The 25,226-nt window shown below is 37.5% G+C and overlaps 1 protein-coding gene across 8 annotated transcripts in view; it reads left to right on the top strand.

Annotated features, from left to right (window-relative positions):
* LOC108973563 (semaphorin-1A) overlaps positions 1-25,226 on the top strand; it is a 458,547-nt gene that overhangs the window by 292,343 nt on the left and 140,978 nt on the right. For all 8 annotated transcript variants that reach the window (XR_001993734.1, XR_001993732.1, XR_001993733.1 and 5 more), the window contains one exon: positions 23,543-23,651. Coding sequence is in view for 1 of the 8 variants with exons in the window: in XM_018940915.1 (XP_018796460.1) it covers positions 23,543-23,651 (109 nt within the window). In the remaining 7 variants the exon portion in view is untranslated. The remainder of the gene's footprint in view (positions 1-23,542; positions 23,652-25,226) is intronic.

Below are 25,226 nucleotides of genomic sequence, written 5' to 3'. Positions count from 1 at the left end.
AAAAGTTGGATATTTAGTGTTTGCCGAACCTCTTCTCAACGGCTGTATGCAGTCTTATCTAACTTCATTGCTTTGGCAAGTCAACAATTTGCGATTGACCTTTTGGAGGTCGGCAAAAAACACACAACGAACAAATGATATCTTCAACAGAAAAGGTAGTAAATGGAACGCTTAAATATATACTAAATAAACTCTTATTAGAAAATAAGGGTGCATCAAAAATATTTCTTTAAATAAACTCTTAAGCAAATTAGGATGGAATAAACATTTTTCTAAAATCGTGTTCAAAGCTGTAACTCGTATATGGATAATAATTTAACCGAAGTTATCATTGAGTATTTTTTAGTTTGGACCTGACGAAAGAAGGTTAAGTTTTATCGCTAAATTATTATATTTCTTCTGAAAGCTCAAGCGGTTTACATTCATGCTGTTGTTTGCACCCAAAAGAAGATGAATTTAAAGGTTTAACTTTGGCTTGGAAGACGAGGAACGTGGTGTTCGACAAAAAAAATCTCAAGGGAGAAGCTAAATGAGGATGCGAGGAATAATATTATAAGACTGGTTAAAACATATTTTGAAAACAGCGGCTGGGCTCTGCTTTGCCTCACCGACCTTATAGTTCAGATCTCATCCACTCTGCTTATCACTTGTGCTTGTTGATACAGAACGTCCTCACAGGAATACGATATACATCGAAAAGGCGTGTCCAAAATTAGTTTGACTATTCTCGATTTCGAAGGGGCTATTTAGAGATTCACAAATTGCCAGAAAGATCGAAAGTGCTATAGCTTCAGACAGGCAATAACTTGATTAATACTATTTTATATTTTCTTAAGGATATTCTAAATTTTAAACTATTGTCCGATAACTTATTTAGTCAACCTTATCACATCCCAAAGGATAACTACTCCCCATGGACTTCGAAACGGTACACGAAGTGGTATCGCAAAGGACCAAAAGGTCTATGCGTGGCTCATTATTCTACCATACTAACCTAACCAAACCTATCACAAACTCAACTCAGTGTCCTCATAATTAGCTTCAGTAGTTTCTTATTCTACCAGACTAACCTAACCTAACCAGTTATATACTTAGCTTTACTAGCCTCAATAAGGACTATATATAGTAGTTAAAGTGCGAATCTCATCTTGAGAGTCAACTATTGAATCTAACCTAACCTATCACATATTCACATATATTGACCTTGCCCTTGTTCTTTTTTTGGAAAGTTGGTCCCTAACCAAAAAAGCACAACTTAACCTTGATCCAATATCTTCCCATTCACAAACTTATGATTATTCTTCGAAGCCTTAACCGAAATTAAAGCTGGTATGCAATTATAGAGTCGAATTTACTATTTATCTATAAGCATTTGGGACTTAACTGGGTGAATAAATAACGACGAAGAACGCTAACGTATTCCTTCAAAAGCTTAGGAAACCTAAACGACTTTTTCGACTAAATTTTGAGGGTTCAAGTTACTACTATATTATACATATTTTTAATTTTCACAAAGTAATTTCAACTACGCACCACAATGGAACAGGTCTTACTATTCTTGAACTGGTTTATAATACACAACGATTGCGAGGCTATTACCCGAAGAATACGTAGTTTTTATATCTTTAAGGAACACCCTAATACATTCTATGCACGTACACTTCGACAAATTTACATATGTATACGTATTATAACGGTAAAACTAATATAAATATTCACAAACTCATCTAAAATTACGCACAAGCTACGAAAAATTTATATGCCACTACGAATTGGCAGGATACAAACGACGTTACTCGCGTATGTATGTGTCTGAGCCTACACACACACATACATATATAATAATAACAACATAGCTATGGCCTGAACCATTTGAAAAGTTTTATAAACTCATCTAAATTACTTAAGCGCGCTTAACTTTTTGGGGCCACCTTTCGGGCACACTCAAAGAAAAGTCAGGGGAAACGAAGAGCGACCAACAAAATAGTAGGAGAAATGCTGGCTTTTGTAGCGTCATGTGTGCGTAGCGTAGTCACATAAAGCATAACAGACACGCCTACAAACTTCTACACATTTTTGAGCTTATCCACACATCTAACTGACCCCCGAACTGCCGTGACATACCCCTGCGCGACGACGTCGTCAAACTACACAACTTGCACAAGTAGCCCAAAAAAGCAATGTGTTCTTTGCATGCTGCTTGGAAGTCGCATATTTTGTTTGAAGACTCGCCAATGACGGCTTGCCAAATGCGTTGTGGGTGTTCTTAATAAATGAGTTGTTGGGGTGATTTGTAGTTGTAAGCAATTTAGTGCCATTATCACGTAAATTATTATTAGACAGAGACCATAAAATAGGCGCACACACGCAAACGCATGCAGGCGGTGCGGAACTGAAACACGATCCAAGCAATGCACGCAATTTTCGAATTGAACATATCTACATACTTACAGATATATGTACAAGTCATATGTTGTATTCAGTATATACATATGTACAGTATTTTTTGAGAGTTTATGCAAAAATACTCCTTCGAGCATGTGACCGTTAACTTGGCTGTTACTGTGTGCATGTGAAAGTTATAAATGGCTAAAAGTGAAAAATAATGGAGGTGGAGTTTCGGTCGTACGCTATTGTGCCGTTAATAATGTTATTGCTGTATTTCTGATGATGATGTTGTTTCTATTTCTGCCATTTCGGGGCAAAAGTAAATTTAGTTCGAGAAAAATACATATGCAGTGGTTTCAAAGCCAATAGAAATACAACCTTGTAGGAAATTGATGAACTGAGTGAAATACATACTTATGTATATGGTTTTGATGTCGTAGATAGCAGAAGTTCTCCAGTATATTGTTTACATAAGGATTTTGCAACACATCGGTCTATTATGTATTATATCTATTAGTTCTCTAGTAGTACGCAAAGGTCTTCGGCGGCTAAACGAATTACTTACATCTGTCTTTTGACTATTCAGTTGTCTAACCGTTTGTCTAACTAGTTGTCGTTGGTGGCCGAAAGAATCAGTTACATTTATCAGTTGTGAAACCAGTTGTCTGAAGAACCATCTGAAAGGCAAAGGAATAACTCACATCCATCAATTGTCTACACAAAGGTCTCTGGAGGCTAAACGAATGACTTACATATATATGTTGACTAACCAAGTATCTAACTAGTGGTCTCTGTAGGTGAAACGAATAACTTACATTTATCAGTTGCCTACTCAGTTGTCTAAAGGGTTGTCGCAACAGTTGCCTAACTGGTTGTCTCTGGAGGCCAAGCAAAGAGCTAACAACTTTCTTTATACAACTTTCATAACAAATTATTTCGTTTTCCTCACCTCGAAACTCATATTCATCTTTTCCATTTTCGTATTTGATGCGACTTAGTATTATATTATAAAATTTAGTTTAAACTGATATTGGTTTTCTAAAATGAAATACCACCTTATGCAAAATTGTTTTCGCTATTTTCACGAATATAGCTTTTTCTTTGATTTTGAATTTCTGTCTATTCAAAAGCGAAATTAACCTCGATTCAAATTTCTTTCCATTCACATACAAATTTAACCTCAATTGTGTTTTAAAATCGACCCGAATTCGCAAATGAATCTTCAAAGATCTGTATTTTTTAAAGTTATTGTTTGAATGCGTGAAAACTCGCCAAAATTTCGGGATCTCATTAATGTTTGTTGAATTTGAATTTTATAGTGGAATATAAGAAAAAAATAATCCCGAAATTTCGGGATTTATTCGGGACCATCATTAATTAAATTTTATTAAACTTTTATATAAGTTGTTGACTTATTATGAAAGATGTAGAGTTTGAAGTGGTCTTAGAAAGCTTTACGACCCGAAATTCAATAGATATGAAATATTGAGTTACGTTGGCCCATATATTTAAGCGATGCCACTTAGCTACGTTATGATGCTATGATTATTATATACACTTGGTATACATATATTTTCAATTTAGGATTTTTTAACCAGTCCCGAAATTTCGGGATTTTTTCCGGATTGGCATCTTTTACTTCAAATTTAGTTTATTTGCAAAAAACAAGTAGAAAGCGAGGTGGTTATAGAAAACTAAAATTTCCCAAAATAAACCCGAAATCCACGACATGTAATATGCGCTAACCTTGATTTCTAAGCGACAAAAACGCCGTTTAATTGAGTTATAATTATTATATGTATTTTCATTTAAATTTAGATAAAATTTTAATTGATCCCGAAATTTCTGGATTTAACTTTCAATTCCATTAATTTCTTCCTATTTGTTGACTGATTCTGTGATATCTGTAAACCGAAGTTGTCGTAGAAAAATTTGATATGCTTCAATAATCCCGAAAACCGTGTCCTAAAATATGCGATTATTTTAATTGTTAATAAACAGAAAGACAAATTACTTGAGTTATAGATATCATATTTATTTTAATTAATTGTATGTATGTTTTGTTAAATATAGAAAATTTTAATCGATCCCGAAATTTCGGGATTTACTACGGCAATACTTTTCATCAATTATTAATTGTCATTTCTTAATTATATTTTCTATTTAGTTTTAGTAGATCTAAAATCTGATGCGGAAAGATGTTACCATACAACTAAATACAAAATTGTCAGCAGTAAAATAATCCCGAAATTCATTATATGAAACATGTGGTTAAATTAGTCTTAGATATAGAGTTGGATGTGGAGTTATTTGTGTAATGATTATCATAAGTAGTTTTTGTCGCACATAGATAATTCTGATCAGTCCCGAAATTATGGGATTTTATTCGGGACTAGTGTCTATAAATTTAATTAATTTTAACAAATATCTTCACGAATTTTCTGCGAATTCTAGAATCCATAAAAAAGTTGTTCATCTCTAATTAATTCCGAAATTCAAGATATGAAATAACATGTTTTATTGATAAATATGGTTACTCTTTAAGACACCGAACTTATTTATGTGCTTTTAAGTCTAAAATTTCTTCATTGCTCCACCGATTTCTCGCAAGGTTCACTCTCAATACTACAAAGCGTTGCTTCGACTCCTATTAAACACACATGCAATGAGTATAATTTCATTGTACGCATAAAACATGTGAAGCATTTTTCCGCTGCCTTACACCAAAGCCATCAACATGCCGGCAACGAATGGTCGCGCATATTGACGTTCAAGTTGACGACGCTAAATTCACTTTATAAGCGCATTTGTATGCGAGCGAACGCGTCAATAGGCCACAAACGTTGCTTACAAGCAAGAATATTGCACGACCAGCACTTACGTGATTAATGGATTTTTAACAAGTTCCATACACGCAGGAAGTCAAGCGAAAATGTGAACCGAAGAATATATGCGACATGATGCAGCAAGTGCGTCGACAAAGGCGAAGGCAAAAGCAATAGCTGTGGCATATACTAGGCTAGCGCCAGGTGGTTGGCACACGAGCGCAAAAAGTCGAAAAGTTGATGTGACATAGGCAATGGCTAAACTTTTCTGACAGGCGAAATAGGCAGAGATGAAACACAGGCAAATTATGACAGCTGCTAACTCGCAATGTGCGCCTGTGTCTCACTGTGCATATGTCGCTATGTATGTGTCGCTTTATGCCGGCGGCTAGTCGACAATATGGACGCGCCACAACAATAATGGTATTTTAAGACTTTGACTGCATGAAAACACTCAAACGAAAATATATACAAACACACTGGTGTGTATGTGTGCAAGGAGTTGGGGAGTGATGGAGGCTACAAAAAGTTATGGCTTCGACACGCATTTCGCTTGTAGCCTGTAGCATGGACGACAGTCTGATGATGATGTTGAGCCTAAACCAGCGCTGAAGCGTGTGCCACGCGCCTGTAAGTGGCAGGAAGCGGAAGGAAAGCCAAGAATGGTCTGGGGTATGAACTTGTTAAATTTAATTATGCCAAGGTTGAACATAGGCGATGAATGGCATACACTCCGGCGCAACTGCAGAAAGTAGAATGGGTTGTGTGGCAAGTTGGCTGAGGAAGGCAGAACTGAGACAAAAATACACGAAAATTAAATTAGGCAAGGAAAGTGTGTGTGAATGGCCCAAGAGTAATATATGCTAAAATTAACAGGCTGCGAAAAATCAATCAATGTACCAGCAAAGGCGGAGAAAAATGTTATAAGGCTCTATAGACCCTGCCACACTTTTACTTAACTTATGCAGTGCAATAAATAGCCAAAAAAAAAAAAATTGTCATGCGCTTGTTTTCGCCATCGACCAATTAGCTTGCTATACCGAATCTTCTCTACCTCTACACACTCTGCATACGCGTACGGGCACGCATGTTGCCACCTTCCTCCAACATCAACCAAAAATTCCATTGAAAACGCACTGCTCTCAAATTGCTTGCTTCTTCTTCGTGTTTGTTTGACCGACAGTCGATATGACAACTGCAGCAAAGTAAAGCCACTGGGGCGTAGTTCGTGCTAAAGCTGTCAGTAAGCGACAAATGTCAGACGACAACACCTGACCGGCTAACGGTATGTCAGTACCTGTGACAAGCTGCTTGACTGTTGAGCAGCTTTACGCTTTTTCTTCCTCTGCTACGCACGCTTGATGGAAAGTTTGATGGAATTTTACAGTTTGCAATTAAAATTTTGACAGTTGGCAAGCGTCAGGCAAGCAGTTGACAGTTACCCGTTTTGACATTTCGCTTACCAAAGTTCTGCTCAGGTGACAATGTAATGCGTGTGTGTTTAGTGTAAGAGAGAGTTGCCAGATTTTTCATTTTGCTTATGGGAAACTATGTGGTAGATGATGCTGTATCTAGAATAATGTTTCCTTCACCCAATTGGTCAATCGGATGTTCATTTTCTTAGACCTTTCGGTTGCTCTTACATTTCGGTATTAAATGCTTTCATTATATATTTATAATACTTCCGATTCAACGGAAAACACTTTTCACAGAAAAATCTACATTGCTTTCGTAAAAATCGTTCTGCTTTGCTGAGACTATACTTCGTCAGTAGTTCCATATGATGCTTCTTCTATGTTGAATAGAATTTCGAGAAAGTCGTAGAGCTTCTCTCAGAGACTCCTAGGTTTGTGGTTTACTTTGGAAGTAGTTCCATATTATACTTCTGAAGACACAATAGAGTTTTTCATAGCTTACAACAACGATTTCTGTTTGTTCTTTGTTTATTTATTTTTCGAAAAACATTTTTTTCTGAAAGATGACTTTAAGTTGATTTTTATCGATAGTTCTTTATTCTATAGTTCATTATTCTCATACTTAGATTTATGTGATAGAGGTTACTTGTAGTAAGAATTTACCTTCTACTATTGACGACGAGTTTCTTTAGCCTTTTGCTAAGAGCCCCATACTTTAGAAATTACCCCCTAAACTACTTACGAACCTGCTAGGTCGAACTCTTACAAACCTTTTTGGATGTCTCCTTGCTATTCTTAAACTTTATCAATATTCTCCATTAGTCCATCCCTTTCTCTCTCTCTATTCGAAAAATATCACCGTGACACACCAATCAGAAGAGACACGAACATATAGAGACTTTTACGTGAGTGTGACAAGTTGAAAATGACAATCGAGCGCAATGACAGCCATCATAGCGTCTGTGTAGGCAAAATAGTTTAGAATGCTACACAAGTAGACACAGCCGCATGTACACAAAACAAGTATAGGCAAAACTTTGACAGCTAACGGAAAAGCGCAAGCAAAAAACAAAATGCGAATAGGCTAGGGGATGCAGCGAATTTGAGTGCCGATGCAGCTCAATCGAAGTGGACGCAAATTGGCTTATTGCAAAAGTCAAAAACCTAAATCCACGCGCATCGAACGCATCGAAAAATTTGCAAAGGCAGCCGACAATACAAATGATTGCATGACAATGCGTAGCCTTTGAACAGTGGAGTAGAATTCAGATGAATTTTGTGAGAATTCGGAAATTTTTTGATAGTCAGCTAAAGTTGGCTTTGTTATGAATCAGATATCGGAAGTTCAAGCACAAAAATTAGTATGATTAATCTCGACTATTCAAACTAGATAAAGTTCATTTCGATTAAATGAGATTATTAATGGTTTAAAATAATTTTAAATAGTTAAGAATAGTTCTATTTCTATTTTAGTCGATTCTAAATGAGTTTCAACTAATTTAATGATCGTAACAAAGTCTGCATTAAGTAAAACTTCATTATTTGAGATCATTTTGTTAACTTCTTTAGAACAATAAAAATTGAAATCAGTTAATATTGTTTAATTGAGATTAGCTTGTGTGAGATAAATTCCGCTTATTAACCTCGAGTAAGCAATATAGACTAGAATAAGTTAATATCGATTAATCGAGATTAATTTCTGTGTGATAAAGTCAGATAATTTCATGAATAAAAATTAGAGACTATATTATTTATTCTTGATTATTTGATGTTAGTTTATTATAGATAAAGTCAGATTATTAATCTCAACTGAACGAAACCAACTATATTAAGTTGTGTGGTATAAGGTTAATAAGCTCGACTGAAAAATAAATTCGAAAACCAGTTAATTCTGATGACTTGAGATTAATTTGTGTCATATTTTTAATCTCTGCTTATAATGTGGACTAGATTAAGTTTATGTGGAATAAGTCAGAGCATTTCGTGTGAGATAAATCAGATTACTAATCTTATAATAGCAGAATACCACGCAGTAGATTAACTAAAGATTAGACAAAAGTAGTTTTAGTAGTAGTTTAGTAGAATGAATTATATTCATCTTAAATATATCGTATTAGCCATTAGTCATTAAAAGTAGATTAAATTAATTTAATCAAATTTGAGAAGTTGAGTTGGAATTAATTAATATGATTTAGTTTGACTAGATATGATTAAGTTAAGACGATTGAATTCAGTTGGATTAGATTTGATTAAGTTAGGCTAAAGTAGATGAAATGGAATTTAATGAAGATTCATTAAACTTGTCAAGATTATTCTATATAAACTTATACTCTGCTGTAGTCTATAAGTATATGTTCAGTTTCAGATCAATAAGTTATACAGGTTTAATTAAGATTGGGTTAAATTAGAGGGTGTCAGTAGATATCTAGTTAAGATTAGTAAGATTGAGATTAAAATAAAAGAAATAGTTGATGAGAGTTGGTATAGTATGAATTAAGAATACTTAATTTTTTCTGATTTTGAGGTGAAATGAGGTTATGTAGCATTAGTTATAATTTATCTCTACAGAAAATATAATTGAATAAGACTGAAGTAACTTAAGTTACAACTAATCAAAGTGTAGACAACAGCCAAATTTAAAACAGATTATGTAATTATACTTAAGATTAATCTTTATAAACTTAGACACTGCTGTAGTCTAAGTATTCGATTAAGATTAAAAGAAACTGAACAGAACCTGCTGTTACTCTCGTTAAAATTAATGAGATTGAATTAAAATATACGAAAATTCATAAAATTGTTAAAAATTTCAATTATAAAAGATGTACTCGTAGGTAACATTAGTTACGATTAATCTTTAAAATCTTAGACTATAGCATACAAAACTAAATATCAAATTGAACGAGAGTGAGATTAATGTTAGTTGAGATTAATGAAGTGTAGACTAGAAACAAGCCCATTTAGACTAAAACAAATGAGTTGAAATTTTATGAGATTAGTGATTTGATAACATTAATCAAGAATAATTTGTATAAATTTGGACTGCACCATATAAAATTATGTGAAAAAAGATTTATTTGATCCAAACAGGATTAAATATTAGTTAGGATCAGTTGGAGGACTACACTAGACTACAATTTTTTGAATTATAAATGATGTAGGTACCTTAGTTACGATTAATCTGTATAAATTTAGACTATAGCATACAAAATTATACTAAAAAGTGTTAACAAATTGTTTGAGACTGAGGCTAATGTTAGTTAAGATTAATTAGGCATAGACTAGAACCAGTCTACCTAGTTCAGTTTAAATAAATGAGTTGAAATGTTATATGGTTAATACTTGGGTAACATTAGTCAAAAATAATTTATATAAAATTAAACTAAATTATGTGAGATTATATGAAAAAAGATTATTCTGAAATAAACTGATTTAATTATTAGTTAAGGTTTGTTGAAATACTACACTAGACTAGAATTTATTGACTAGAGTTGAAATAAAGAAAATTACGCGGAATCATTTGCATCTTGGTGAAGACTACTTAGTCGGTTGAAGGACTAAATTAGGTTCGAATTAATTGACTATTAAGAAATTAATTATAAATTTATTGAGTTTAATTAAAGAAAATTAGACGAAATCGTTTGAGCCTTAGTTAAGATTAGTCGGCTTGAAATAAAGCAGACAAAATTTATGGAATTTGTTTAAAAATAATATTAGTTAAGATTAGTGGAATGCTAGACTAGCATCATTTGAATTAAAGAGGTCCAATTTTCTTTACGATCTAGTTAAGTTTAGGCAGATTAAGATTAAATGGAAAAAATATGTGGTACTTGACTGAAGATTATATTAGTTACGATTAAGAAGTTAAGGTTAATTACAATTTAATTAATTAAGATTTCTGTCATTAATTAAGATTAAGGGATTAAATTTAGTTTGAGACAAGCTAGCTTACTACATGATGGGGATTAAAAATTGTTGATTCTTTGAAAAAATTATTAAAGCTTAAAAATATGCAGATCTCAATATCATCTATCCACTGCACTCCAACTGTCACAAGCACAAGCGTGTCACGTTACGCTTTGCCACACTTGGTTACGCTGAGCGCACCGTCAGTGCCTGCGCCTGCCGCACCGAGTATACACGTACATAGGCTGACAGCCAGAACGCCGTCGGATTGCAATATTGCCTCGGATTGAATGGGAATGGCAAATTGTGAATGGCAGCGGTGAAATGGCCGATAAAAAGCAAATGCTCAGCAACAACGTTGCACCAAGCCGAACGAACGAAAATTCACAACTTTGCTCCGATCATGTCTGAGCTACGACGTTGCCGGGTGCAAGCACAAACTAACGACAAAGCGTTGCTGATTTAAATTCAAGCAGATTGATAGTAGAGACCGATGTGATACTCAACGGTATGTAGAGCGAGAGTGAGAGAGGGGTGACGCTTGGGTGCACCGAAGAGCGACCGTTAAACGAAAACTGAATGCAGAATGCAAAATACAAACTGGCAAAAAGGATTCTTTGCATTTTTTACCGTCATTTGTTGCCATACAGCAAAGCCATTTACCGTTACAGGCTAACGTGCCACAAAAGCGGCAAGTGTATACGCATATATAGTATATGCTACACGCCGTTAAACAAAGAAATCAGCAAACACAAACAAATTGCGGTGGCAGTAGAGAGCTTTTAGCCGAGCCGTGTGACCGGCTAGTAGTGCTTTCCGCTGTCCGTCGATATGTCGGATCATGCAACTGATTGCCTGCAGGCAAGCATATAAAGCAGTTAGTATGTGCTTTGGCATGTAGGTGTGTGCATAAAGCATGCCTCGTATATATTTACCTCAATTGCTCGTTCGATTGCTGCTCTCCACACAAGCACACACACACAAGAAAATCCTGTCATATGCGTCCCCTAAATGCCGCAGGGTTTCAGCTACTCACACACCCTCCAACTCCACTCAACTCCACACTTCACGACGACGAGGACGCATTGGCAACGCTGTTCGATTGAATTGACGTGTGACATTGAAATGTTGCCCCGGCAGCCAATGTTGCCCGTTTCGCATTGCCTTTGCCAAACGCTACGTGGCGGCGGTGGCGGTGATAGATGCCTGCGGGTGAAAAGCAATTGCACAATGGCAAATTGCCAACCGCTTGTTGGCTGCATTGAAAAAAAAAGAAGCAGACAAAAAATTACACAAATAAAACTAAAAAAAATTGTGAACATGAAATCAAAAGCGTTTGGAAATTCCGCACAGCACAAAAGGAGAATCATTACACATTTGTGAGATAGCAAAGACAAGGCAAATAATCGCGTGCGCCTTGCCTATCAATGACATTGTGTGCCTGGCAGCATGTGTGCGCGGTTGTGGGGCGTGGGTGATAAAAATCAGGATATGCGTTTTCTCGTAGGTTGTTTAGCATTGCTGACATATGAAGTGTTTGTGTTGTTGTTGCATGTTTTTTTTGGTTTTTTTTGTCCTTTTGGTGAGGCTAGCATTCAAAATTGCTTGGCATCTAAAGTACCTTAATTTCGTCGAGTACATCTTGTTTGCGCATAATAAACTATGCACGGCTTATAAACCGAATTTAAATTAAGCAACTGAAAGTTTATTGGAAATATGCTTGCATTTGAGAAGAACAACGGTAAAAAGTGATAACTTCGACTGTAACGAGACTGGCTGAAGTTTTAAATACAAAAGCTTGATCTTAATCGGCCAGTTTGTATGGCAGATATATGCTATAGTAGTTCGATTTCAATAATTTGTTCAGAGGTCGTACCGCTGCTTGTCTCTTGAAATTTAAAATTTTATGGCATTTTTCCAAAGTAAGCGAAAGTTGTGTAATCATATGAAACACATATGTATATTTCTACAGTCATTATTCTCAACCCTTTAAACAGTTTTCAAATTTAATATAATTTTTCGATATTTCTACGACTGCCGTGACTCTCTTTCTGACATCTTCATTGCCATGTTGTTATTGTATCTTTCTTTTTTGGTTCTATTGCGCTCTTGTTATTTTCGGAGGTTTTCTTTAGCTCCCACAGCCTTTTCTTTCCATACCTTCTGACCTTCTGGCTCCATTGGGGCCTTCTACACATTCAGTTACGCATTTTAAAGTTCCTAGAGTTGATCTACCGAGTCTGAAGCCATGTTATCTAAGGGAGAGAGATAGAGCTTTCCCGCAGCACCAAGCATGCATATGCTAGATGGGATCTCCTTTTCCCTTACTGATTAGCAAAAGCCGTTGCGTTTTCAAGTGTTCCGGAAATATTCGAGGCAGGCGTTGTACATAACCAGTAGTAATGACAGTCGCTCTGCAGCGTGTTTTTTTTTTCAGGATTTCTGCTAGCATCCCGTCTGGGCCGAGGGATTTGTTGGCCTTGATCTTGTCAGTGGGCAGCTCTTTGGGAGTTAACTGTGGAATTTGGGTTTTATATCCAAGTTCCCAGGAGTTTTTGATAATATGCTCGGATAGGCTCGGGTACATTAAGCATTTTTCTTGCAATTATGGGAGATTATGTTGATTCTGTTCGTCTGTTGCGGATATTGATTTCTTCTTGATTGGCGTAGACACCGCTTACGCGATTATATTGATTTGGAAGCGTTTAATTTCGAAATGTTGCACTTTCATGTTTCAGAATTTTTCCTGCTGATTCAGTCAGCTGTCGGTGTAATTCTGTACGACTTTCCATTTGTTTATTGAGCCCGATATGTGTTTTGATGATAATGTCTGGTATGGTTTTCTCCCATCCCGGATTTCTAAATGTGGATGCATTTCCTGTGCTGAGCACTATTAATAGACTAAGCGGCGCAACCATTTCTACAAGTTTTTCCGTTTCGAGTCCCTGTTTGGCACACCTCTGTATGGCTCTCGAATTAAGGTATCCGTCGATAATTAGTTGACCTTCTATAAACCTGGCTGTCTCCTCAATATTGTCGAACTGGGATGATACCTATATACCACAGAAAATTTTAAAATTTAATGTGGAATCTTTATTATCACTAGAAATAACATCCTTTGGCACTTATTTTTGAAGATTATCTCTGTCAAATGTTGGCCGTGACTACGCCTCAGATAATCCATATGTTGAGTTCAATTCTCGATGACTCGTTCGAGCATATCGACTGATAACTGGCGAATGACAAAGAATAAGTTTTGCTCCAATATCTGAATCTAAGCGGGATTGTCCGCACTGACTTATACATTCCCAAAGAAAAAGGTCCAAAAGTGTGATATCACATAATCTTGGTGTCCAATCGACTGGCCCAAAACATGAAATTATCTGCTTAGCGAAGTTTTCTCTCAATAAATGCGAACACCCTAGTGGCAGTGGCAGAATCAAAGCAGCTGTTCTTATAAAATCTGGTATCTCTTACATGGAGCTTGAACTTTTACAATATCATTGGGTTCAGGTAGCAATGTAACTGTTGAAAATTTAACGATAGCTGCTTTATAGTTTCCTCCGCGACACAATCTATCGCAGGATCTTACATCTCTAACCATTATCTTTTTTGAAAAAATACGGACCGATGATTCCACTGGCCAAAAAGCCACACCAAAGCATTTTTTTTTCTGGATAAAATGGCAGCTCATGAATCTATTCAGGTTACTCTTTGTCCTAAATGCGGCAACTGTGCTTGTTTACATACCCATTGCACATCGCTCAACAAAATTTTGCTCGAATGGACGTGGTCGACTCGGTCGAATATTATCCAAAAATGAATGTTGGGTCTCAAGATGGGTGATTGTGTTGCGAATAGTACGGTGAGTAGGCCTATAATGTTGAGCATAAGTTGAGCGAAACAGCGAAACACATTCTCTATAGAAAGTGAATTTTCAGAATAAAGTTGTAAACGATTTGTAAACGTTGTTCAGGTGTTAGTCTTTCTCCAACGCCGAACAATACTGAACAATAATAACATAACAACTTGACACGACTCATGCGTGATCTGTCAAAAAAAGGCCATTGGAAAAAGTAGCTCTACTTGAATCAACCGTTACTTAATTCTGCATAAACTACTTCTATAATTCAAAAATATATAATATATCAATTTTATAATAATTCTTTTAATTAAATTTCGGTAAGAAAGTAAAAAAAGTAAAAACGTTTTCTTGGCTTTTTAATTTACAGTTGACTTTGTCATGTACAAACAATTTTAAATTTTATTCAATTCCAAAGAAAAGAGACCAGGTGAAGGGGCACACGAAAACGGTAATAGCATTGGCTTAGAGCCGCATATAGCGTGGTGCCATGCAATGTGGCAGGTAGCGAGTAAGTATGGAGAGCAACGCAATGTGCAATTGTGGCATGGTCTGTTGCGATAACAAAAGAAGCCACAGCGGCGTAGCAGTCTCGCCTGAGTAGACGCGGCGCGCACATTACTGCAATGCAGTCAACCGAACATACCAACGCTATGCACACACAGACGCACCTCACCTAGCGCGCGCTCGCGCAACCAAACAAACTTTGCATATGAGCGCACACTTGCCACAGTTGCCAAGTGTTGCCGTGTAGAGTAGCTATGCAGTAGTGTTGTGTGTGTGGCGCATTGAAAAAGTAAAGAAGCATAATTGTGCACCTAACAGATGAAAGAGGAGGGGCAGCGCCAAAAGTGCAGTGGTGTGGCTTAAACATGCAAAGCCGCAATAACGAGCCAAATAGCAGAAACAACAGCAACAAAAACAAAACAAAATTTCAACGCAAAAGCACAAAAGAAGAAGTATGCACACTGGAACTGCACAAACGCGCGCGCATACACACACATATAATATATGATGAGTGTGCAGTAGCACTCGCGTCCGTGCGCTAATAAGGACATGCACGCACCACCAGCCGCGCATTGGTAAATATTTATGAGTCTGTATGGTCGGCGGTTTACGCGCCAAATGCGAATTAATAACGCGCTAACCCTGCTTGCCGCATCGCAATGCGCGCTTTTGTTGTCTGGCTGCCGTGTTTGCCTGCGCTACCTTAGCGCGCGGCATGCGTCAATGGCAAGTACATATGCGATGCGGCGCGTAACTTTTCTTTCTCATAACATTGGCGCCACATTACTACGCGATCGTGTGCGTCTATGCGCGCTTATGACAATACGTACGCTATGCTACATGCTTTCAATAGCATGATTTTCGGGCGCCAACGCATCTCAACCCCACCTTGCGCGTCATCTCCTCGCGCTAATCATCTGCGCTTTGTATGTGACCAGAGCTATAGTGAAAGCGCCGAAACTATGCTGTTGCAAGACTGCGCCGCCAGTCCTACGATTATACGCTACATGATGACGCGTCAGCGCACAATGGTGAGTGCGCGCGCTGTCCATCAACGATTTTGCTGCATTGGTTGCTGCACGTTTTTCGCATTTTTACGCACAAGCGCCGCATCTGTGCAGGTAAAGCGTACGTGGACGCGCCAATACTACCAATGCACTGCGCGTTTTGCCAACGGTTACGTTGCTGGTTATTGCAGGCGCGGCGCCCATAACCGCTTAGCCCAGTCGCCGGACGCACCACCACAGGCGCAAATTGGTGCCGTCAAGTAGCGAGACATGGCAGCCTGTTGACATTGATGGCGCAGGCTGTTGTACGTATTAAAGGGTTGCCACCTGCATGGCCGCTTCAATTGCAAATGAGTCGGCATTGTGTGGCGCTTTGTGTGTTGGCATTGATTGCGCGGTCGCTGGCGCGTGTCTGTCGCGTGTGTTGTGGGTGTTGCTGCACAACTATAGCTGGCTAGTATATACTCGTATACATGCGTACCTGCAGTTGGTAACGACTGCTTTTGTTGTTGCAGCGATTATTATTGTTATTGTTGTGGTAATTCAAAGGTATCATAAGCGCCAACAACAACACGTATATACAAAAACAACAACAATGTGTTATATAGTAATCCACAATGTTGTATGCTGTCATAATAGCGCAAGCAACAACATCTACGCACAATTACTCAGCCTTACTGGCGCTTTGTGTCACTCATACGCCGTGTTGCCCGCACTTGCCTGGCATGCTCAACGCATCACTTGTGCTGTTATCAATCGTGTAGTTACCAGTTGCCTTATATTATATATTGTTGATTATGTTAGTGGCGATTGTAGTAGTTGTTGCTGCTGTTGTATTTAAATTCAGCGGTAAATAATGGGAAATTGTATGAAATGGTGCGATTAAGCCGTGTATGGTCTATAGTCGCGCACATCAGTGCTTAATCGAAATTATTGCTTACACAAGCGGAAGACCCTGCTGCTGGCTTGTATGCAGGGCAAGTTTGGCAAGTTTATAATTTTAGTAGTTATAAAAATTATTTCTGTCAGATATTTCAGGCTTCGAAATATTTTCCGTAATCACGTTTTAGGCTTTCCCTCAGTGAATTTTCTCAGTGAAGTTTCTTCTATCTTTAGCAAATTTTGATGAATACGGTGGTTATTCGATAGTATTTATTTCCGATTTTGGCTTTAAATCCGGTCAGAATCTATGTTTTTTTTTTTTTTTTTTTTGAGTTTCATACCCAAAATATTCACCAAATATACTCCCGAGAGAAGTTTAGCACTTTTTTTATCTCTCTAAAGCTTGACGATTTTCATGCACTATATTCTTCACGTTTTTAATATATTCATCAGTTCAAAAATTCAAAGATCGCCCAGAACTCGCAAGCTAGTTTTTTTGATGAAACTGAATGTGAAATACAAATCCGTGCAAACTGCATTATGATGTTATTATGTTATACTTTTAAAAGAGTTATCATTATTTTATAAAATAATTCCATTAATCCGTGCCTGGTTTAAATGGCATACCAAACAGAGTCTTGAAGGAAATCTTAACTTTTAAACCATATCTATTTGCAAGAAAAAAGGGATATTACGGAACAAACTTCATCATATCGACCTCTTTGCATGCTTGACGCAATTAGCAAAGTGTACGAAGGCATATTAGGAAACTACTTGAAGTTAGCATTCCAGAAAATCGGCGAAGTAGCAGAAGACAATATGGCTTTATGAAAAAGTGGTCCACCGTTGACGCACTAAACAATGTCGTAGACACTGGGAAATGCACAACACACCTAGGCGGCCTCCGGCGAAAATGCAATGAGCGCATAAACGGTCTCCCCTGTTCCCCTCAATGCATCTGGAAATAGTTGAGTGCACAGGCTGTCGGAACTAGGAGTTATTAGTGCTTTCGGAATACTATCAAGCGGTGCTGTTGAAGTAATAGCCAGTATGATGCCCATTGATAAACAGGGTGACGAAAATTAGCGGGTATACAAGTAATCAGAGTCGTCAATAGGAGTGCTTTGAAGACTCTGAGTATGAGTACGTATTCTATTATTGCGGTCTTAAATCGAATGATTTTGGAGTCCACGCTACGATATAATGGGTACAGCAAAAGTTTCCTTCAAAACATTTATTTTTTCGTTGGATATATGGTCGTTTACATCAATATCATTCAATTCAGGCACGAAAAAGTCATTAATCATGACACTATAACGTTCCCTATTCACTGTCACAATATGTCCGGTTTCATTTTTGTAGAAATGTGGATGATTATGATTCATTCCCAAACAGAGTATTTTAAGTGTTCTTCGGTACATAACATAAATGATCAACATCGCCAATAAGTCCTTCAGTTTTTGAGTTATCGAGATGAAAAATTTTTAAGTTTTTTTTTTTTTCAAAAAACTACACAATTTGTCTGCAAACCTGATATAGAGATAGAGTATAGCCGTCATACAAATTGGTCGGTCGAAATCAAGTCCTTGTTTGAGAAATTTATTTTTTGTCGTGATATCTTCACGAACGTATTATTACAATCTCCGTAGAATGTTTTTAGAAAGCTATAATATTATATATAGTAGCCATACAAATTGATGATCAGGCTGAGTTCTTTTAAGAAAACTTTTTTATTTGACAAGTGATTGTTGTAAGATCAAAAATCATCGATCGTCGGCGAAATGCGGCATAAATTATTTTCTCAAGTATTCCTATAATGTCTGAAAATTTGGTTCACATCGGACCCTAAAGTATACAATGTGATTTCTCAGTAAAATGATCGATCGAAATCACAACTAATATCTTTTCACACCCGTTTACGAAACTAAAGACAAACCTGTGAATGGTATTTTAGCTTCGGTGCAGCCGAAGTTAACGTTTTTTCGTGTTTGAATATTGCTTATGTGAAAGTCTCAGATCGGCCATACTTATGGCTTCAGTACACATCTAAACATCCGACTCGCCATTCGTAAAGCATATATTTTATTTTAGTTTTCTGCCATGCCATTAGTATTTTTACGCATTAGCAAACACTTTGTAGCAATAGTTTTGTTTCTGTTCTATTTTTCCCCCACATATTTCTTAAACACAAGCCATACATAGTTTCGAAAAAGTAAGTAAACAAGCATTATCTCTTCATAAGCAACAAAGTATCGCCATAAATAATTCATTGAGTAAATACTTATGCGCACTTCTGCTTACTTATGCTTGCTCGTGCCGTGTACAGTTATATTTGTAGTAGTTGTACTCAAAACTTTTGCGCATAAGCTTACTTTTGCATAAATTTGTATGCAAAGATAACGGCACAATATCGAAAGCACTCGCACACATGCACACTCACACACATACATATGTGCATATATGTATAAAGCGATAGTTATTTTTGTATGTGTGTGTGCGATTGTGCAAATACCGGAAGTTGATCTATATGCTGCCAAAATTTGTTGAGCTGTGGCATCCGGCTGCAGGCAGCTGTCGTTGCGGCATAAACAAACTCAATGCGGCGCAAATACATTCATCAATGGCAGCGTGCGCAAAAATTTGGCGTTCGTTGCGTTCTCAGTCAAGCACCTGCCATGCTGCCACACCCTTTTTGTTGCAGTGTTGCTTTGTAGCGTGTAGTCGCGCTGTTACAGTTGCAGTCGTTGTTGTTGTTGCATTTTGTGCTGTTGCTGTAATAAATTTTGTTATAAATTTGGTTGTTGTTGTTATTGCAATTTTTTTGTTATTGTTGTTGTAATGTTTGCTGTTATTCCTGTTATTTAAGCTTAAAATTTCTTGTCGTTATTAATATTGTTGTTGTAATGTTTTTGTTGTTGCACCATGTATTGCTGTTATTGTATTTTTTGTTGTTACTTTAAGGCTTATCTTTATTGTTATTGTTGTTGTTGTAGTAATATATGTTGTTGCTGTAATATATTGTATTTTTTTCTTTTGTAATGTTGCTTGTCATCTTCACTATTTTTGTTGTTGCTTTTACCACTTTTTTGATTATTATGGTTGTTGTTGTTGTTGAAATGTTGCACCAACTTATCCGTTATCTGCTGCATATTTTTCGCGTATGTGCGCCAACAAATTTTCCACTCGCAAGCGCATTCGCATTCATTCGCTGATTTCCTCGTCGCATACGTACGTTCATTATGCGCCTAAAAGCATGCAGCGGCACTCAATCGCACAAGAATGTATACAAGCACAACTCATTGCATGAATTTGGCGCATATGTGCATATGTGAGACTATGTGTGTGTAAATCCCTTTGCGTTATTGAAATATTTTTTTCCTTTTCCTCACATATTTTGGCGTATTTTCGAGTTTTACTTTTTCTTCTTCTTGTTTTTTATTGTTTTCTTTTTTTCGAAATAGCGGCAGTGCTAGCGCGCTTATAGCAGTGTAACGCTGATGACGGAAGTTTTGATAAGCTCAGTTCATTGGTTTTTCGACATGGCGGATTTTTGCTTTCGCCATTTCCTCTGCTCCTCCTACCGCGCCTCTACGTTGCTTTGCGAAATACTCGCGCTCGATCGACTGCTGCCTCAATTGAGTGCGCGTCTATAAAGTATAGTTGTATGCTTGTATGTGTTTGTGTGGTTTTCATTTCACACAAACTGTTGTTGTTGCTGTTGTTTTACGCAGTTTTTTGTTTCGTTTTTATTTCGTTTTCGTTCACTTCGAGCGCCAACGCTATTGCGCTGAATATGACGCTTGCTGCGAAAGTTTTAATGCATCCGTATAGATATGAGCATTTGAGCCGTTCAATTTGCATACTTCAGAAAAGTTATTTGCACTTCAGCTTATTCGGCGATAACTTCTAAATCAGTAAGATGGAGTGGCTGTTGGTGAATGTGTTCGGTGTATGCGCATAATTGGAAACTTATGAAAGTTGCAGAAAACATTTTCTTTTTTAATATTCCCTAGCAAAAAGTGGTTAATTGCGGTAATATTGAGGCATTACTAAGTAATAAATATCAGAAGTGAATTTATGGAAGATATCACGTAAACAACGTAAACTAGAAATAAATTAGACCTATCAAAGCCAATCCATATTTTTTATAATTTTCAATTTCCGTGCACCTACGACTCAACCTCATGACTCTTTGCTTTGGTATACTGTGGGCAACAAATAGTAAGTCTTTATATTTTTTAAATTTCATTGATTCTTCTTGAGTTTTTCGCCAATTTTTTATTGTTGCTACCACCCTATTCGCCTGATTTAACTCCGTGTGATTTCTGCCTATTCAGCAAACTCAAACGATCGTTTCGAATAAACCGTTTTGCTACAACTGAAGACACTAAACTTGAATCGCTACACGCATTGAAGGTAATTTATTCCGGAAAATGACTTCGAAAACTGATTGGAAACCACGTTGACACCAGTATATTTGGGCAAAGGGACGCACAAAGTGTTACTAGCTTTATTTTTATTGTTCAATATAGTTATCTTCGAGGGTGAGACAGTGATTATTGCGGTTAACAAAATTTTCAATGCCATTTTTATAATACGTGCTTCAAGCGTGTAAACAAGTCGCAGTTTCTGCGATTACGTCTTCGTTTTTGCCAAATTTCTTTCCAATGAGTATTCTTTTGAGAGCTGAAAACAGAAAATAGTCTCCGAGTAGCAGATTTGGAGTATACCGTGGATGGGGAAGTACCTCAAAGCCTTAGATGTAAAAAATTCCAACTCCACGTTAATCATTTGTCTCTCTTTCCATTCTTTCGTTCTAAGCTCTATTATTGCTGTCATGCCTGATTCTCTAACTAAGTAACAAGTATTAACAGCTCTCCAAGTAGTTACTCTAGCTCCTTTCTTTCATGTTTGTAACGTGGGTACAGAGAGAAAATGAACCACACGTTTTCAATCAGGTTTTCACAAAAAGAACAGTCAAAATTGTCATGTCTATGTACATATTAGTGTAAATACTCTCTGAAGCAGCCGTGCCCAGTCAGAATCTGCGTCAAGTAACAGTCAGTTTGATCGTGGTTCCTCTCTACCCACGCTTGCTCGTTTCTGTTTAGTATAAGTGTTCATCCATCTTTTGTTGTTTCCTCTCACTGGTTCTGTCAATAATTGTGATGAATGCATGATACCTGAAATAATATCAGCGCCTTCGTTTGACACAGTCCAAAACGGGCAAGCTACCATGATTGCGCGAAACTACTACTTTTTCCGTTTTCACATATGATTTGTGCTACAATGATGTTAGCCATATATAATAGATGCTTGGTACGTTAAGACTGACTGGCTAACTTTTGTCAGGAGAGCACGTCTACTCCGACTAGGTTCACCTATGTTTGCCATAATTCTCGTTATTGCAGCCGTCACCTTGTCTGTTTTTTCCCCGGCTTTAACAATGTAGGTCCGATAACATAGAAGCGTCAATAATCGCACGCAACGAGATATTATATCCACCAATGTTAAGCTTAGCCGCCTCTAGCATTTTTCTACTCTTTATTAGTACCGCTTCGGTACCGGTTAGTGTTTGGCCTGCTAACTGGAGCTTTGTTTTGTAAGCTACTTTACGGCCGTGTAGTGCTCTTTCTGATTTATATCTCTTGCCATTACCATTAATGCTACTTCATCAGCGTACCCCGTATTTCTTTGGACGGTGAGAGACGTTACACACCGTCATATAAAACATTCCTTGGCCTTGGGACTGAACCTTGTAACACAGCGCCTGTCACAATATACTCTTTAGGAACTTGTTCTGTATCATATAGAAATAACTTATCCGAGGGGTAGTTAGATATGATCCTTGCATCAGCACTAGTCGCTGTTTTGACCAAATTTTATGGAAAAGCATTGTGTAAAAACACGGCGAATTTGTGTTTATCAGCAAATTTTAGGGCCTTATTCGGAATGTTACCTAGGCTTGATGCTTAGCATTTGTAGCAGTTGAGTAAGAAAAAGGGTGTGGACAACCATTCCTAATATTCTGGGTCATGTTGACGCTTGTCCTTTGTGGCCTTTAATCTTTTTTAAGACGATTTGGTATGCATCATCCAGCGGATTTCTTCAACCTTGTTGCAGAGCGCTTTAAAGCAACAAACCTTGTTCTTCTTAATTGCTTTTTTGAGGTAATTTCGCTTATTTCCCTTTCGTCGCCTTTAAAACTGTATGCGCCTTGCTTTTTCCAACACTAAGCGGCATTGCAGACTTTGTTTAACTCGGTTCTTCTGTTTTGCATCTCTCTCGTAATTCGGGTTGTCATCTAGGATTAATTAACATATTTCCACATCAAGGGTGTTGTAGGCTTGTCTTGTTAGGGACTTTTCCTGGAACACAGGCGCAAATGGCCGCTTTACCCGTTAATTCGGAGGTTCATGTTGCTGTGCCATGCCATGTTGATTTTCTGTTCAAAGACTGTATGCGCAAGCAGGTCTTGAGCTGCTAGCAGTGATTGAGGTGGAGGTTGGTAGAGAAAACATTTCATGCCACCTATCGTACGGTTTCTTCCACCATGTCTTCGCGCACCGAATTCTATCGTTTGAGCTTCTGCAGGTTCTCGCCAGATGGCCATATATCAAACACCGGAAGCATTTTTTGAGGTTCTGCTTCTCCATGATTCGACATACCACCCAACGTATTTTAAATTTTTTGACTTCAACAAGTAACCTAGCCTGTAACTAACGTATAATTTTCCTTTTGTATTTGCAGAAACATCGTCTATAACCTGAGTATACACGACTTATCTGAGCAGCAGCGCTTAGTGTGGCAATCCACAGAGGATGACGTCAAGATGTGCATTATCAAAGGCAAAGCCGAGGTGAGTACGAAAATAGAACACGATTATTATGAGTGTTTTTTGTTTTTTGCGTGGCAGTCATAATTGCAGCGCTTGATTATTTATAGAATCATACACACAATATAGTGGAAAGATGTATACAAATAATATATATATATATATGTACATTACATACTCCCTGCCAAACCCGCGCTCCGGACATACACGGCACGTGCGTCATTAACGGCTAAAAGTACTCCGTGCCGCGTTCCTATGTGTCGTTTTGTGAGCGAGTGCGCTTCCCTGCGTGTCAGCAGCGACAATTAATTCGTACTTTAATATTTGTTGTTGCGTTTTTTTGTGTATTTTCTCTTTTGCGCCTTGCTAAGAGCGCCATGTGTGCGCCGCGAAACTTTAAACAATTAAAAATAAACATGACAAAATATGGGCAATGGCTGTGTAATCAAAAGGCATATGCGCCTAGCAGTATGCCTCTGCATATATAATGGTGTGCGTGCGCACGATTGCTGCATAATTATAGGCGCTTCAAAGTGCACTTGAACATGCGAAGCACAATGCCGACAGTCAAATATATGTATGAGTGCAGCCGCAAGTGACAACAAACAGCGAAAGGCGCTGCGGACCACATAAGTCACAATTCAAGTGTGCTAAATTAAAGGCAGAAAAACGAAGCTTTCGAAATCCGTGGCACTTTTAACTCAAAATTCTGGGTCAAAAGGTTAGCCGTGCCATTAATTTACGCCTTTTCTGCATAAAATTTAGCGTCCCCATTGAATAACTGTATACAAATCGATTATATGTATGTCTAGTTATAGCATACCTTTAGGCGTTACCACATTAGCACTTAAACCGTTATGACGCGTCACGCATTTTAGCGCTAATTAAGTATTTACTTCAAAGAAATTTTCTCGTACACTTTGTTCGAAAGCCAGCCACACCTTTCGACGGGAACGCGCGATAAGCGCCGCTGGCAAAATACTCACAAGACGCCTAAAAGCGTGCTACCCTACTTCTTGCCTCAACCACTTAGCAATCGCTTGGCAGTCGGCATAACAGGAATTCGTGTACTATTTTACGGCAATTTGTATGCCAACTTTGATGGCATTTTTGTCTGTCCGTTCGTGCATCTGCTTTATCAGCCAACATCACAACTCAGCAGCGCACAGACACATATACACATGCATGTGTACATTCATTTACATGGCAGTTTGCTGTGCCGCACTACTTCCGATTCATTTGTGCTGCATACCGGTAGTATTGTACAACGGTTTATTTGCTTTTATCTATACAAGTGTTCGGCCGTGTACATGTGTCTGTGTGTGTGTGTGTAAGTCATTGTTGGAATGCAATTAGAGTTAGCGAAATATTTTGCATAGTCACGCAATTAGAAAACGTCGTCGTCGGCGCAGTCGATAACGGAATGGGTGAATGAACCCTGCACAGTGGGTTGTGTATGTTTAAAAATTTGCTAAAAACTTTTGGATTACCTTAAAACCAAACAAAAAATACAAAAATATTTTAAGCCTTTAAACAATGTTCAAGCATGTGGAAATTTTCATTTTTTTATTTTTTATTTTTTTATTTATTTATTTTTTT

Source organism: Bactrocera latifrons, unplaced genomic scaffold (genome assembly GCF_001853355.1).
Source record: "Bactrocera latifrons isolate USDA-ARS-PBARC rearing strain unplaced genomic scaffold, ASM185335v1 scaffold_49, whole genome shotgun sequence".
Classification (NCBI taxonomy): Eukaryota; Metazoa; Arthropoda; class Insecta; order Diptera; family Tephritidae; genus Bactrocera; species Bactrocera latifrons.
This window is presented reverse-complemented; position numbering and strand designations above follow the sequence as displayed.